Below are 18,214 nucleotides of genomic sequence, written 5' to 3'. Positions count from 1 at the left end.
TGTTATGCACTGTGATGCCTACTGATGGTGAGAGTCACAATTTGTCATTGGTTTCTTACAGGGGTATTTCTTGCTACGTCATATAGCAAGCAAAATTGGAGAAGAGACATATTTCAGAGTTCTAAAGAAGTTTGTAAGAAGATTTCATGGGCAACTGGTCCTGTCACAGGTATACACAAAATGAAATAAAAATTACTTGTGGCCAGAGAGCCTTACTTGATCATTCTTTTGCAAGTATGTTAGATATGCTTATTGTGATTGCAGCTTTCTGATTACAGCGGGTACTAATGGGACTATCATGTGCAACCAGTAGGCAGCTAATGGTTAAAGTATACCTCGAAGCTTAAACCACATGGGATTATACAGATTACACAGCACCGGCTCGTGCATTTATCACAAAGTTTATAAATAGCTGTAAGAGTATTAATCGCTACCTATTTATAGTGTTAGTTCTCTCTGCCTTCGTTATTTTGTAGCTATTGGCCAAAGCAGGGTTCAAAATATAATATCTGCTTGACAGGTGAATTTTCAGGCTGCAGCAACAGTTTCCAAATTTCTGTCACATTTCAATACAATGTTTGTATTCACTATTGCGTTAAAAACACAGAGATGCAGGGCCAGCAGATTGGGTTTGCAGATATGGTCAAACCGACCAGAACTGGATCCCCTGTATTTCCCATCCTAATGGTCTTGAAGCTTTCGGAAGCAGTGGGCCACTGAAGGACCACTGCGGATGAAGAGTGACTCACCTTTAGCCAGAACAATGCAGAAATCTGTGCCTTATCCCGGGGAGATGACAAATGACCTGGTGGTGGCAATGGACTTGGTGGGTGCTCGCAGTGGAAATGCGCTTCATGATATTAATCAGCAGTATGAGCAGATGTGTTGCGGGGTGGAGAAGAACTACCTCTCAGAGAGATCTGGTGTAACAGGAGCTATGGAAGCTCCTAGTGAAACTTCTAAGGTAGTGAAGAAATAGAGAGAGGAATGACTGAGGAGTGTGGCAGTGAGAATACCGATAGGGCACAGTGGCACTGCCCACTCTCCATATGCCCAAGGGCCAGCAAACGTTTGCCTGGTCCAAACCCAGCTGTAAAGATAAATAGTTCAACAGTTACATGGGGCACATGACTTCATTGTCTCAAATGTGGGGAGAGAGACTAGTGTAACAGACGCGCTCTATCATTCCTGGTCCTTCACTTAACATGAGTCACCCAAAGATGCAAAATCAGAGGAATCTGGAGGCAAGCACTAGCCAAATAGAGATTACAAATATACTACTCATATCAATCAGCTCATTGCGCACAAGCATTAATGCGAAAAGAGACAGAATTTAACGAGCTGTTAAAGTGGTGGAAGGCAAATGGAGAATCCAACTACTGGCGAGTGACTGGGTTGAAGCACCTTTACAAACACATAGGAGAAAGTTGGTTTGTGTTAGCTGTTCCTGAACATAACTGTACAAACCCTTAGGGGGTCAGCAGTATTATTATGTATGCGTGGTGGGCACTTTAGTTTAACCAAAGGCAAACAGTGATAGTTTCGAGAGAGTTGGGAAAGGTTCACCGACCGATATTGGTAGGATCTCCCTAATGTAGCAACCCTGCATACCAACGTTGAGCACAATCATGCAAATAATATCTGTACGCATTTCCAAAGAGTATGGTCTCTAAATAAACACAGATCCCTAGAGTGAAGTGCATGTTTTTGCCTCACTTAATATTTTTTTTAGATTAGTTAAGAGATATATTTTCAGGTACGCTCCACCACTATGCGCATTTCTTTTGCTTGAACTATGGAACTTTCACGGTAGGAAGAGCGGATAACCTGACATGATTCCTATGATGAATGTATGAGACATATGAACCTTTGGTTAATGTCATTGTGGTCGTTCTGGGATGCTATAAGGTAGCTCCTCTCAAAGTATGTCATGGAATTAAACAACAGTGACTACTATCTAAGATGTGCTCACACCATTAGCCACAAGAAAGTTGATTATCTTGATGTCAGGGTGTTTATCAAAGAGGGCCCTTAGCTCCTCCATCCCAAGAGCTACATGGGTGTATGTTTGGTCTATCCAGGCGTGTCCTGGTCACAGAGTCTAGCCTTCTGCTAGACACCGCTAAGCATCCATTGAACGGCCACCAGTATAAACCATGATTATTTGTTTGCCCACATGTGTGAGTTTCTTTCATTATTTGATTGTGAACACTACTAATTGTGATTCATATTGTTTGGAACAACTGAACAGCTACTGTTTGTACGTACCCATATTGTTGGTGCATTGCAGCATTTAATGTCCAAAGATCCAATTAAAGCTTCCATCCAGCGAAAGCCAGTCGGATTTTAAATTTAAAATTAGTTGTTAAATATGTTATAATTAAATAATAAATATGCATTATTTTGATATATGTTGTAACATTAATTTATATTTATTTGCATTTTTAGCTAGTTTAAATAGAAATAATGTAATATTATGTCCTATGTTATTTTTTTTTAAAGTCCCTCACTTACTTATTTTCTATGGAAGGGTGTTGCAGTATCAGTGATTGGCCATTTGTAGTGCTAGACTTGCTACAAAAGTGTAAGATAGTGCAAAAGTTGAACTTTAGTTTTAACTTGCATATTCATCATATTTTGTATACACTTGTTTTTATTATTGGGCCATTTCCTCAGCATACACAGAGGAAAAGACTAGAAGGCTGGAATTTTATGGCAACTTTCTTAAATGCTGAGGCTTTTCCTCCACAATGCTGAGACATTATTTGGATGTTTGGAACAATGTGCCATTTAGCCTTCAAACATTTTTTCCACAGATGTTATCCAGGCCAAATGTGTGTCCTTTTCTTTCCCCACATTTTTGGTATTCTAAAGGTACCCAGGATTTGTGGATTCCTCATGGAGCGAAATGAGAAAATTTGCCTAAATGTAACCATTTTGTTTTGAAAAACAGGAAAAGTGTGCTGCAAAGTACAGTCGATACTTTTTTCCTAAAGATGGCATCACAAAACGTTTTGATGTGCTGTGACTACCCTATTCCCAGCTTTCTATAAGGCAGGTGTGTAAATAAAAACATTTTTACCACCATTTTTGCAATTTCCTAAATGGTTGTTGATGTTTCCATTTCTTTTTGGTTTCTACTTACTTGCAGTTTGTGGTGGAAACAAGTGTGAAACTCGTGGGTGAATCTGGAAAGCTAAACATTTCTGAAGAGTTGAAAAAATCTAATTTCAGCAAGGGGTCATTTGCGTAGAAACTAATTGTTGAAATAAAAATATGAACATAAATAGGAAAATAAGAAATTAGTGACAACGGTTTTACCTGTAATTTCTTGTCCAGATGGCTGATTCACAAAAGTTATATACTGCTACGTCCATCAGACCCTTCTCGTCACAAGGAAATTTAACGTTAATGGTTGTCCAAAACACGTAATACCCAGAGCCAACAACTGAGCTGCAGCTTATCATGATTTTTCATTGTGAACTGACAATTGATCAATTCTCCTGGTAAATTCTAATAAATGAAAAATGGGTATGAAGGAAACCTATAAAAAATGTGTAATGTGCCAAAGAGATAAGTATTAGGAATAGTGGTACAACTCTGAATTTAATGTTACCTATGCGATCAAGTGATCCATAAGGCATTCTGTAAAATTGTTGCACACTTGTTGGGAAGCTGACAGTAGAGACAAATTCAGTTGATAATTATACATTTTCTTCTATTCTATGTTCCCACACCTCACCCAATTAAACTGGTAACCCAGTTGTGTGGGAAAATAATCTCTGATTTTCAGTAGTGGAAGGATACAACTACCTGGCCATTCAAAACAAGGTGAGACCGAAACAGTCCTCTGGGAATAACAAAGACAAAAACAGAGAAACACACCATTTAATGAAAAGCAGGGAGCTGTGCTAGGCAAGAAAGCCACTGAATTATGAGCAAGTATCATACCCTAAACCCAATTTAGGTTTATTGGTTGCAAGGAGTCTGCCAGCCGACAGCTAATGCTGTCTGTAGGGTGAGACCTAAAAAGGATTTTAACTAGTAGAAAGCAGTTCATTACTGCACATCAGGTATAGTTCTGTCTTGAACTTGAGCAAGTATTTTCCTTGCAATTATAACCGATATATGCAAGCCCAACCAGCCCCTCCAAGCCTTTTTCCCTCATTTGACTGATCTGCATGAAATTTGGCAAACGTTATGTTATGTTACAGGTTTTATAAAGCGCAAGGCTGCTCGAACTACGGGGCTTCCAGCTCTAGCCTACAAAGGCGATATGGAGAATTCACTATGGCTGCAAAAGTCAGAACAAAAAATGGTACCTCAGGATTCTATAGGAGAGAGCTAGGATTTCAAAATCTCACTAACGTGCAGATGATTCTCAATGTTCCTGATATGAAGGGGAAGCGAGTTCCAAACAGCAAAGGCCTTGGCTCTAAAGAAACATCCACCTGCTATTGTTCGTCTAACGTGAGGAATCTCAGCTAGAACGAGATCTGTGGAACGCAGAGCACAGGCTGGGCGATAAGAAAGCAACAATTTTGATAGGATGAGAGGTCCGTGGGAGTATAGAATTTTGTGTACCACAGACAAAGATATAAAAGTATGAATTTCTCCACAGGGAGCCAGTGTAGCTCTAACAGAAGTCCAGAGACTGAACAAAACTTAGGGAGCGAAAACGAGTCTTGTGGCAGCCTTTTTGAACTAGCTGGAGTCTCCTAGTCACTGATTTATTTGCACCCAAATATGAGAACATTACAGTAATCCAGCCGAGTTAAAATCGTAGCCTGGACAATGATCTGCCATGTGTTGGGCTCCAAAAAACAAAAAATGGGTTTAAGACTCCTTAAGAGCCCGAAGCAAGCACCACCCACCGTGCTGTCTCAAAAGTCAAGACGTTGCTCCACAGTGACACCCAGGTTTTTTACAAAAGATTTAGGAATGGGGGGGTCAGAATGGATCGGCCACATGTTGTCTCCCTATAAATGGGTATCTTTGCCTAACAAAAGAACTTCTGTTTAATAGCATTTAGATGAAGACAGTTGGCGTTCATCTGTTCCGCCACTGCTGATAGTCCTTTTAAAAAATTAGCACGGTGAGGAGTTGTCTGTGAGAGACAGTGCTAACTGAGTGTCATCAGCATTGGATATCAATGTCATCCCGTTGTGTTCAATAACCTGTGCTAGTGGTTGAACATAAATGTTAAATAAAGTAGGGCTCAATGACGAACCTTGTGGGACGCCATATTGTAAAAAGTGTGTGTTAGATTTTAAAGGTGGAGAAATTACCTGAATGGATCATTCTGATAAGAAGGAGGCGAGCTAACGCAAGGCTGTCCCACCAATGCCGATGCTCTGTAGGCGCTGTAGCAAGATCATATGAGACACCATATCAAAAGCAGCGCTCAGGTCGAGCAAAATCAGCACCAATGTGCGTCCTTCGTCCAAGGCCAAGCAAAACTGCTCTGTACCTGCCAGTAGTGCTGTTTCAATGCTGTGCCTTGGCCTAAAGTCATTCTGAGAAATATCTAAAATATGATTGTCATCCAGGTATTTCAACAGTATGTAAGTTATTTACGTGTTTCTCAATGACCTTCGCAAGGAAAGGCACCAGGAAAATGAGGCGGAAATTCTCAGTTTTGAGGCATCTGAAGAAGGCTTCTTCAGCAGAGAGATAACCTTAGAATGTTTCCTGAGGTGACAACAGAACTAAATTAGTTACTTGTAAGCAGAAAGTAGAACGGCATTAGTGGGGTCTGCAAGCTTTAAAAATATATCTGGCTTTATTGGGTATGCCAGAGAGCTCTTTTTGATTTGGGGACTAATATCCAGCATCTCCTCCAGGTCCAGGAGAGGGAAAGAAACAAGCGCCACTGTAGGGTTAGAAATCTCCGAAAGTATTCTCTTAGGTACGGGGTCCAAGGGTACATGATTCAAGGAAAGTTTAGTTTAGATATCTTTTATTTTGTTTCCGAAGTATTCTGCTATCTTCTTACATTGACCATAGGAAGTGACAGTGGGGTCGATTAAAAAGTTGGTTTTAACAAGCTATTTAGTAGCTTAAATATTTCTTTAGTGGGATTAAAAATGTTTCTGATTGTCTTGCGAAATAGTCAGCTTTTGTTTTAGAAATCAATTTATGATAAAACTTGATAGCTGCCCTATACTGAACTTTTAAAAGGGGGTCGTAAGCCTTCCTCCAGGAGCGCTCCACAATTTTACAGTGCTTCTTTGCTGTGATAAGTATATCACTAAACCAAGGGGCAATATGTTTCTTCCTCTTAGATACCTGTTTAATGGGGATAAACTTGTCTAAGGCTGCAGGGCGCTAAAAATGTAAGTTATTGTAAGCTGTTTCTGCATTTGGATCAGCGGTGTGCTATTGGGTAGAATGAAGTCCCCACATTTTTTTTAATCAAGCTTATGCCATGGGCGTTTACTCACCATGACCGAGCTGGAGGTGTTAGAGTGATATAACTGATGAGGGAATAGTTGAATCAGATAGTGGCCAGTTCAGGCCATAGGAGTCGGGACTATCTGTTTGAATAGTGGTCAAATTGGAAAAAACTGGATCTAAAAGATGAGCAACTGAGTGCTCAGCGCTGGATACTAGCTGCGTAGGGCAGCAAGATCCTTCAACAGACAGGTGGCATTTCCATCACGGATATCATCAAAATGAAGATTAAGATCGGCTACAACATTAAAATTGGCTTACTTAAGAATCAACGACGGCGTGGTTGTAATCAAGGCCTCCCTGAGAACTTTAGAAGGAGTGGTAAATAAGGAGTCGAGTCAGAATAAGATTTTCATTCTAAGGAACCTTAAAAAGGCACTTTCGCTATCTTGAATGGGGCAGTGGGACAAGTTGCAGGCATATTTATTTTTGTAAATCACAGCAAGACCGCCGCCTCTACCGCTTGCCCTGTTACTATTCTTTAAGTAGTAGCCCGAGGACAGCGCTAATGCAGGCTCTGCTACAGTGTCCTGGAATGGTCAAGTTTCGGTAAGAAACAAAACTTCTGGGGAGTGATCCTGAATAAGGTTTAAGATGTTGGCGTAGTGTTTCACCAAGGGTCGGCAGTTAATACTAAGCAGTTTATAGCCTACCATTTGAGCGGAGTCTGCGATAAAGGGGCAAATCAGATTCCTACTTCAGATACTTTTTTGGAGTGTTTTGTGCACATTTCTTGGGTGGATCAAATGTTGTTAGCAATCAAAAAATATTTTTCTGCGGACTAAACCAATTAACTGTATAACCACATCTACGATGAGCAAATTTCTTCAAACAATAGGGGCCGAGGTGTATATGTTTGGTTAATGTTTATTTTTCAAAGTACAATGTGAATTTAAAAAAAACCTGCAGCTGGACAAATGTAGCTGTTTTTGCGAGGTACAGTTCACAATCAGCACTGACTGGAATTCGATTTGTTTACCTTTCATGAATAGAAGGTTTGTTGCGATTAGCACATGCTTGAAAATCATCTTTTACTGTAGAGCCTGACATAACCAACAAAACTAAAGAAAAGACTAAAATAAAAATAAGAATACACTGATCAATTTGGAAGCCTATCTATTAAACAGCAATATTTTAGATTCTTTCTGAAGTTCATTAACTGTTGTTCACCACATAAAAGAAGGAAAAATTTGTTATATTGCTTTGCTGCTACCACTGAGAACATTCTATCTCCATAAGAGGCAGTTCACGTTTTGCCACTTGTAGTAGAGATTGATTAGCTGGCCAGAGACACTGGTCAGGGGTACGCTAGCTACATTTGGTCCCTCAGAACTGAGATATGAGTATACCACTTTATGTACCGTTATTATTGCTTCAAGTACTATTAGCTGCTTAGCTGGTGGTCAATGCACAGAGTTGAGGTTGGGATTAATATGTTATCTCCTGTGCTGCCCAACAAGGAGACTGGATGCATTATTTTGCACTTACTTGATTCTAAGTAAACGCTTGGCAGGTGCTTCCAAATAAATGGTGTCCTTGCAGTCTAGCTTTGATTGAAACAAGGATATGCTATTGGATTGATAAATGGAAGCAACCTTTTAGAATTTTTACTTGCAGGAAGTGGCACTAGTAACTTTGTAAACTTGAGTTTTCAACAATAGATCTCCATCCAGATGGATACCCAAGTTACGCACAGATTTAGCAGGCAAGAGGAGAGGGCTCATAATCTGGATGGAGCCAAACTGCCTCGATCCAGATACGTGAGCCCTTGACGTTTAGAAGAGTTTATTTTTTATAGAATTTAACTACAAATAATTATAAGTCATCCACCACCAAATCGGGGTCAGGCAGCATGATAGATTTTTTTCAGCTCGATACTCATTACCCATTTTCGTCCATAAACCTGGGTTTGTGGCTGAAACACACTCAATTTACTTCTACTATATTTCCAGAAAAGGATACTTTGGCCGCGTAATTGTATTCCATGATTGTGTGTGGTTACCTAGAATTAACCTGAATGTGAAAGGTGGCTGGAGGGTGGAGGAAGGTATGCTTGCCCTCATAGTCAGTGAATACCCAAAAACTTGTGGAACTTTGCAAAATCATCGCTGACCTTTTCCTTCCCTGCAAATAGACATTTGTGCTATCAAATTGCTGAGATGAATCCCCTTCCGAGATGAAGACAAGCAAAACACCCCCAAACTTTCTGGGGGGGGTGGAAATGGTTGAAAATGTTTCCCTGTTGAGGGCAAAAAAGCAAAAATAGGGCGATTTCCGGAGCAGGCTGCCGTTCCACAATGCATAAGTGTACCTCGCGTGCAATTACACATTTGGGAAACAGCAATTCCTAAAAATGTTGTTTGGCCTAAAAGACTGCAACTTTCCAGGTATACTGCTGCTAAAGCTACACCAATTCATACACACCCTACGCAGCCCAGGTACAGATTTACTACTTTCATTGTGACTTGGACCCTTTGGGCCTGATTACGACCTTAGCGGATGGGGTTACTCCCTCACAAACATGCCGAATATCCCATCCGCCGTATTACAAGTTCCATTATATCATACGGAACTTCTAAACTGGCAGACGGGATATCCGTCACGTTTGTGACAGAATATACCATCCGCCAAGGTCGTAATCAGGCGACCTTGTCCCTGTCCCATCCATCAAGCAGTTGCTAAAGCTGTATAGACTGGCTTTGCAGCTAGTTATGGGAGAGAGGTAAACAAGTGCCATGGCTTTGAAAGGAGTGTTCATCTCCCACATGGTAATTCATTATCCGCTGTTTGCACTGGTGACACCTGGTGTGGGTAGAAACAAATTGTGTTTGTACATAGAAAACTTTGACGCAAGCATTTGTTGTGATGGCTCCGATGATTCATTTACTCATGGACGGATGATGGTGTGATCCTTATTGTGAAAGCAGGACTCTCTTCTTGCAATTAGCGATTAATTGCAGGGAGGAAATTATTAGCAAGTAGAATAAACAGATGTTGATGGGTAGGCCTGGTAAATAAATACAAAATAATGTTTGCAGTTTGCACAAAAAAACTCAGTCATTTTATGTGCAAAAAGGAACAGAAAAACAAGACAAACAGCAAATGTATGTTTAGGACAGTAAAATAACAGAAATCTTTGTCTGTCGCACTTGCATTTAATTTGTCACCTTGCGAAATGCCATGACGTTTTTCATTTGAAGTCAAGAATACGAAAATAAGCTGCTCTTTCTTTAAACAATTCTGGGAATTGTATGCTTTGTTTGTTTCACTAAACCGATGATTAGTAAAAGTGCTGCTGAGCACGGTGTCCGCAGCAGCCTTTTCTGTATTTTCCAATGTTACTCTTTGGCAAGAAAGGGCTGGTGCGGCGTGACATAACAGGATCGCCGCAGTGGCAGCTGGGCGACATTCTTTCATTAACATAAATGTGTCCATGGCGCGGGTCCACTTCCTGATCTACGATGATTATTTGGCGTGTCACTTCTGTTTAGTGTCCCGCTTAGGTAAGCGCAGTCAGGGGCGTAACAAATGCCCCTGCAGCACCCGCGGTGCTGGAGGCCCCCAAGCTCTAGGGGGCACCCTCAGCACAGCAGCTGGCCTGAGTGAATCCAGAGGGGGGCTCCCTCCATGTTCTGTGCACGGGGGCGGGGCTTCCCGTTTCGGTAAGACACTGTGATCAGTTTCAGATTAATTAAAAACTTTAGGTATTTCGCCACCGCAGAGTGATCTTTCAGTTCCAATAGTGCAATCTTAGCAGGGCGAACTATTGTCCAGCCAAGGACCCCAACCACTGTCATGTGGTCGACTGTATCACTGTAACGCCAAAATGCATGTAGACATCATTTCTTTTTTAAGGTATCGAGTGCAAGCTTCGGAAGAGTCTTACTTCTTGTGCCAGAGTTGCTCTATGATGTAGTAAACTCTGTATAAATATTTAAAATGGATTAGTTTGTAGTGTGCCAAAATGGCAATTTCCCTCTCTTCCGTGAGTGTACGTTTCTGCTTCTCGTCAGTTACTTCCGTTTCAGGTTCCCACACCGACCTGACCCTCGTGATTTCTTGCTGTATCCTTTTTGCCGGGGGTGTAACACAGGCCGCTGCAAGCCCTGCCGTGTTGAGGGGCCACCAGCCTTTCAAGGGGACTTCATTTAGCCCAAGGACAATCGATATCTCTACGATAAGGCCCTCATCCCAATCTGCTGGGGCCTCCATCGTTTTGCGTTGCGGCAATCTGTTTATTGGATGCAATAATTTGTCATGGATCTCATTTAGGCCTCCAGGAAAGGCAGAGACTTCTACAATTTCAGGCACAGGATCTTATGACGTCCATGCCAATAAAACTAACTGAAGCCCTGATCGGAGCTTCCTCGTCCCTGAACTGATCCTTTCTGTCACAGCGAAGCTGGTGAAGAGAGTGTGAACTGCCAAGGCCTGTTGATACAATTCTTTATGTCTAACTAGTCGAGTTTCATGCTCATTGTTTTCAACATTTGCTTGCTTTCTTTCTCCTGGTCTGTAATACTCCTAGTGCTCTCACTGGCCTTAGCCTGCCCTAATGCATTTTACACTAGTCTTCACTTATAACCGAGTCCTCATGACTTCAGCCAGATTTTCTTTCAGGCATCTCAGCACACCTTCTTTTGTTCCATTTACCAGCTAGCTTAAATCCTCACAATAGGTTCATGGGAGTGTACAGTATAATTTAATCTGCAGAAAGTGAAGCATCTGTCTCTGTGAGTCAGATTTCAACTAGGATAAAAGTCTAGCAGTAAATTGCTGTCATTGGAACTGGGAAAAATGCATTGTAATCCCAGCCCTTAACCAAACATGCTTAATTTGAGCTAGTGGTCGCAGGTGAGGACCGTTAATTTTTAGGCCTTGTCTGCCGCTTGTGCAAGCGCTGTTGCTTCAAGGGGTATTGTTTACTGTGAGGGGCTTGGAGCACACCCATTGGTTACCATTCATTGACTTCAATATCACTCATATTTGCTGCCTTCTAATTGGCTAGTTCTTACCAACGTCACTTCCTGTTCAGAAGTTTGGAGCAGCCTCCAAGTACTGATTGATTTACTTTTTTTAGTGTCCTTCTGATGTATGCTGGGTTTCAGGTACTATTTTACTCATTCTTCCCTCTGCATTTTCCCCTCGGACCCTCACCGATTGTATTGCTTCTTCCCGTCCTGCCCCCCACCCTTGTCTGTGTTGATTCATCCCTCCCACCTGCACCCTCCCGTTATTTGTGTTCACTTCCCCCCACCTGCCATAACAAATAAAAGTGCTGGCAGCATCATAGCATTTTGTTTTAAATTACTGTATTGTTCCCTCCCATGTTTTCTGTCCGTCGTACGCATTCCCTTTGGCAGGTGGGCAAGACAGACAAGGCAAGAGTTAAAAACAAAAAAACAAAAAAAAAGCCCAATTACACCACCAGTGCCGGCAACATCATTGCTCTTTTTTTCTAACTTTACTTTGAGGCATGCAGTACATCCCCACTGCTGCACAGCATGGCTAAAAGACATTGGCAAAGTCAATACCTCTCACATAGGAGAGACATAGTGACTTTGCCAATGCTTGTTGGGGACAGGCACTTATTTCTCCTCAGCAAACTGTTATGCAGAACAAGAGAGGTAAAACACAAAGGGGGGGAGATGGAGTAGGAGAAACACGGAAAAACAGTGACCAGGATAAAAAGCAGGGATGGCACAGGTCATGCAAGAGTGAGATAAAGAGCCGTACAGTGTCTAGTGGTGCCTTCAGGAGGCATGAGGTGGAATGAAGCCTATGAAGCCTTGGTATTCCACACCCCAACCTTCGATAGTGCCAGCCGCGGGTTTCAGAACAAAACTTTGGACCCAGGCACGTATTCTTATGCAACTTAAGCACTAACCAAACTGTGAATTGGGCAGATCACTTCATCTCCATGTGTCCTAAATTAAAGAGATAAGCAACGCGGAAATAAAGTTCATGTGTGTAATGCAAATAATGTAGAACTTGCTGCAATTGTATTACTCATTCCATTCATCACCAGTCACCTCCAGCGCTGAGCTATGCTGGCATCTATGATGTAATGTGGTACGTGGTGCCAATGGACAGATTTTTCTGGCAGAAATGCTTAGTTCACATAAAAATATATTAAATAGTGTAAACATTGCTTGTGAAACGCTCATCTACAAGGTCATGACCCCAGAGCGAGCACAAAGCCTTCCCTCTGCGTTTCCCCCCAGAATTTGCAATTTCCCACCCACCAGTGCACTTCGAAACTGACACTTGTATGGCCACCAGCAAGGTGGTGCTCGAAGAGCGAGAAGGGATAGATGTAGAGAAATACATACATGTGAAATTTAACATCTACCGTAACCCTATGACTCAGGACTGCCCACACCTAGGGTTAGGGGATCTAAGTGTACACTGGCGACACCGACAGGTGTAGATTTCCCTTGTGTGCACCCTTCTGGTTTCTGTGAATAAGGCTAGAAATCAGACCTCTCCAAAACGATAAGCGTACCTTTATGGGGGTTTTATTTCGTGCATCAACCCAAAATAAACAACTAGGAAAAGCCACAAATCACAGAATCTTCAATTAGTTTTGCGAAAATAAAGTAGGGCTTCGAATTGTGCAAGTGCTGTTCAGCAGATAAAGAAGAAGTTGGCAGCTCAGAGCCCAGAAAAAGCTTGATTTGAAAACAATGATTCATTTTCCTCAAGTTAACAAGCTGTGAAATGGGCCTATTGTAGAAGGCAGGCTTTGGTAATCATTAAAAAGAGAAAAGAAAACGCTGCGAGGAGGCAAGAGACTGCACACGAGCCATGAATGGAAGTTTTGTGTTCCAGGTTTCACTCTACCTGCAGGTGAGAGGCAATTATTTCAGGTGTGCAGCATTAATCAATGTGTATTTATTGATTCTTTTGATAGTGTTTAAAGTGCGATGTCAAGGGTTCGGTGCCTACTGGAATTAGAAAGGAGAAAATAATGTGCAGAGAACTCACTTCCTGTATCAATCAGAACACTTGAAACATAGACAAAAAAATGCAATTTATTACAAACATGTGCCACAAGAATAAAGAGATGAAAACATGCCACGGCCTAAATGTGGCAGCATAGCCTCGCACTGAATATTTTTAATTACGAAAAGCCATCTACCACATTTAATTTTAATAGCCCGTTTTTTTCCGAACAAGAAAATCTAATTATTATTGGTACAGTGAAAAGGTACTGTTGGTTTGAATTGTTGTAACCCGAAGACATACAGACACACACATAAATGAGTAGAAAAAGAAAAAAAAGAGAAGGAATTTACAGAAAATACCATTGGCAAAGTAAAGTTTTGGCCCACTAGCATTAAAGCGCACTTTTTTTAGGTGGATGTGAAAAGGTGATAACGCAGAATGCACTTATTCACAGTGGAGAAGAGCCACTGTCTGAATCAGGACGGCCATCTGCTCTATTCTGTATGTTGTGGTTGGCAGTAAAAGGTGACTGGAAATGCAGCAATAGAGCACGGGCTAAAGCTTTCTCTATGCCAGACCTAAAAAATGTTACTGAGAAGAAAGGATACGTTTCTTTACCTATAATATGTAGCAGGAACTCGAAGCAGTTTACAGAGAGTTACCATACATATGTCCGAACACCACACATTTTGTAGTTTAGGGTTTTGCTTTTGCAAGTGATTGTTATCAGGCACTTCGACACCTCGCCAGGGGTAGAAAACACCATATAATTTCAAATTCAGTGAGGATCAGTTGAACTAAACTAAAAGTGCAAGTTTGAGAATGGACTGATGTGTGATGAAAAACCGAGAACTGGAAATGAGCTGCTCCCTCTCAACAATGTCATATGGATACCCAAAGTAAGGAATTAAAAATACATTTATTTTTCAGAATTGTATACTTAGAATTTCGGTTATACCTCTATAACCTGGAAAACAGTAAAATAAAGCATATATTTATTTATTTTGTGTTTTTGTATGTCGTGTTGCTTTTTGGCTACTTCAGAGGTTGGCCAGTGGATCCATTTGTTTCGTGTTATCAAAAGCATGATAAGCGCAGATGTATGGGATTGTCGGATGGGTTAAGGTGATTGGTTAGGTGGGGTGGGTAGTAATGAACACAATCATGGCTCGTGGAGAGACTCTGCTGTGGTAGCTGTTCATGTGTAGCAATTGCATGGTGGAATAGAGGATTTCCCCTTGAAAAGGTTATTTGGTCTTTGAAAAAAACACATTGTCAGCTACTTCCTGTAATTTTGAAGGGGTAGTTAAAACACAGGAACTGTTTTAGGTTTGATAAGCTGAGTATCTTTGCTATCGCCTTCTGTTAATGAGTTGGGCCATGATGTCTTGATCTGAGATTTCTGGTGGGTCAGTAGTGCTAGTGTTTGGGTTGTTCGACGATTTTACCAGAAGGGCACAGGTGCATTTGAGAAAAATAGTCTTCATTTGTACTTGTTGATTGGCAGATAGCTTTGAAGAGTTCTGAAGACATAACGCTACAGTCCCTCAGTGGAGTAGTTCATTGTAAATCCAAAGGGTTGAACGCGGTCGTTTAAACAATACTTTAATAGGTTTCAAATTAATGTTTTGCAGAAACAAAGATAATAACATATATCGACTACTACAACTACATAAGGAGGGTTTCACCCTTATTCCTTCTATAACGTTACTTGATCCACATAACATAAGGATCATCTCTCAATCACGCCCTCTGGATATATGGATGTGGTTCTTGTAGGCAAGTGAAACCGTATTTATCATTCTATGTTGGTTACTTGGGGCCTTTCTGATCATTTTGTGTTTACAACACCCTCAGGTCACTTCGCAAGTCTGGTATGTCTGGCACTTTTACACTATTTGGTAACATACCTTTTACTGAGATCATTCTTTTCCGCGAACCCTTTCCATTCTTCCATGCTACTTGGTATGACAAACATTCTTTTAGCATATATTCTAATCACTTTTCGGGATAAGGGATTCAGCACCACTGTTTTCTCTTATGTAAATATGATTAGTAAGAACATAATCCCAGTCCTCATGATGTATCTACACTTTGTCTATATGTTCACAGCCTTGAGAAAGTCACTTGTGACAAAACACGTGTTGCTTGGCTGTCTAAACGATCTAATGCATTCTGAAGTACTTCAGTTGTATGTTGACTTGAAAAATAGGCCCTTCCTCATTTTACACACACAGAAGTGTTTGAAAATGTCACATCTAACGTGCCAAATACCATCCCTTGTCTTGCTGCAGGCAAGGACTTCTGGTTAAAAGATCAGCGTGGCCTAGGGCAAATTGGCTGTTAGAAGTTGGACTTTGCAACATCTGATTTCTACAATCGTCTTACGTAGATCAGGAATGTAAAGCAATTCATAATTATTCAGCAAGTGGCTGTTAAATCATGTTGGGCATGTGTCAGGAGGTTAGGGTTTCTGATAAATGTATCCTTTAGAGTGAAATGCAACCTAGCTGTCTCAAAGCCCAACGTGTATCTGGAATCGAAGGCAATTTCAGATACATTTCCAAGAGGCTAGAATTGGCACAGGGATATGCTGCAAGATTTGGATTTGCAGTGCACCATTGCGGAGTCTCTCAAACATACCCGCATAAAAGCATAGATAGTGGATTCAGGGAAAAAGTGTGGCAGTGGGAGAAAGCATGTGGGGAGAAAGAGACACTAGAAATAATTGGGAAGAAGATAAAATAACACGAGGAGAGAGATTAGTATTGGGTGCAAGAGGAGAAAATTAACTAATGGACTGCTGGGATTCAGTTGCAGGGAGACTGTGCACAGTGAATACAAGGGTTAGATTTGAGAGTCATCTGCAAAGAAGTAATGGGAGGGACTCTGCTGCAGTCTAAGGATTTGAAGTGCCACATGCATAAGGACATTTTGCCATGGTGACACTCCCTCTTTAGCAACAATGGCGTTTTTGAGACTTTTAGGTGGGATCTGATGTACCACTGGTGGTGCTGACAGGAAGCTGCCTTTTAGCTCCGCTGTGCAGTGCAGCGACGGCCATGGAGAGACTAAAAGAAGAAAGGATACTGGAAAAATGTGAAGAAAAGATAGCAATGGGTAGTGTGCCCGTGAATAGGCCTTGGAGGATCCCATGCCGAACAGCTAATGCGCTATAACTCATGTTAGCACAGGACACAAAGTAAGGCCAGTTGGCAAGAAGGGAAGAGGGGTTTTATGAAACAAGCAGGTGCACGTGTTGGTCTTCGAATACTTTAGTTCAAATCACTGGTTATCTGTCTTAGCTCTGTCGGAGGTATTCTGCCAGAGAATACTTCAAAGGCAAGGGCTCTGGTGGAAGGAAACATTTTGCATTCAAAACATTGTTATGTAAAGGGATTAATCTCCTCTCAGCTGAGACTTTGGGAAAAGTATGCTTTGAATGATGCATTTCTTATTTTAGTTACACATGCTCCAACGAAGAGGCGACGACGCCAAAATGTAAAAAGAACCAATATGTTACAGGTATTTCTTCATAGCAGTAAAACGCAAGTGTAACATTTAGGTGGGAGGCAGCGGCTCGCGAGCCAACATTTCACCCCGGGCAGTGGGCTTTGTGAAGTCACATGACCTCAATACAGACTAGCATGTACTGACACATATCTAGTAAGACACCGGTGTGTTCATGAAAGCATGAAACCGGAGCAATTCCATGAAGTTGCATTCCTTGATACTGACTTCACACAGAATTTTAGCATACCAGGCATATCCCTCCTACCTATAGCGGTTATTAGGATATGAACGGATGTTTTGACATCTTAATAGATGAAGTAGTACATCTTACACAACATAAATATATATACAGTAAAGGCTACTGGTAGTCATTCTAGTCCGTATACTCGGACGAATGCGTCAACTTTCAGTCGTTAAAATGCTAATAATTTAATTTAAAAAAGAGGTTTATCTAGATACATTGCGACATATTTTCTCCAGTGGATATTTATGTGCTTTTGAATAATTTTATATGTCTTTGGTTGATTGCAATGATAAAAAAACGAGCTCTAAAACGTAATGAGAAGGACAATAATTGGATGTTCGATTGGAGAGGGCGCCATGTTCTTTTAGAGCATCCAGGCTATAAAAGGCCCATCGTTGTGAGTTTGGCCAAGGTTGGACATGCACACAGTAATGCATTTTTCCTTTTGCAGGATTTCCTTCATATGTTGCTGGAAAATGGACAGGAAAGCGAGGGGTAAGTGACCGCTTTTGGACATGATACAAAAAGGTGGAAGGAAATCAGACGCCTGAAATCTTTTCATGAGATGTCATCACCAGTACATGTGGTGTGTTTATTACCAACAGGCCAGCCACAGCTGTATAGTTTATTTGACAGGCAAACAAGGTATTGTATAAATCATATGGATGGATGGCAAATCTTTACCAGTGTAGTCTCTGCTAATAGCGTTTGTGAAATTAATCTTTCCCTAAGGTTGTATATCTCACCAGTCCTCGATGAACATAAACTGCACATTGTTCACCATAATCTAATAGCTTTACAGGTGAAAGAGAGTCAGATGTTGTAGCAGCAGGAAGAAAGCAGGAGAGAGGCAGCGAAGAGACCAAAGTCCATGCCCACTACAACAGCTACGTCAGTCCCACCATGTTTATTTGTCCCTAGCTGTTGCCTGAATGTTTGCCTTTTGACATAGTTTGTTGGCCTCCCAGTTAGTACCGGATCCTCTAGCCACAGATCCTGGGCTTCACTGGGACATCATTGCTGTGCTGTGACTATGGGATGGACCTCCATTGGTGT

General features: G+C 41.3%; 1 protein-coding gene across 11 annotated transcripts in view; it reads left to right on the top strand.

Annotated features, from left to right (window-relative positions):
* AOPEP (aminopeptidase O (putative)) overlaps positions 1–18,214 on the top strand; it is a 1,364,679-nt gene that overhangs the window by 707,165 nt on the left and 639,300 nt on the right. For all 11 annotated transcript variants that reach the window (XM_069228080.1, XM_069228005.1, XM_069228042.1 and 8 more), the window contains 2 exons: positions 62–169; positions 17,610–17,653. In XM_069228080.1, the coding sequence (XP_069084181.1) occupies positions 62–169; positions 17,610–17,653 (152 nt within the window). The remainder of the gene's footprint in view (positions 1–61; positions 170–17,609; positions 17,654–18,214) is intronic.

Source organism: Pleurodeles waltl, chromosome 1_1 (assembly GCF_031143425.1).
Source record: "Pleurodeles waltl isolate 20211129_DDA chromosome 1_1, aPleWal1.hap1.20221129, whole genome shotgun sequence".
Lineage (NCBI taxonomy): Eukaryota > Metazoa > Chordata > Amphibia > Caudata > Salamandridae > Pleurodeles > Pleurodeles waltl.
The sequence above is the reverse complement of the archived record's forward strand: the minus strand, read 5'-3'. Positions and strand labels throughout refer to the sequence as shown.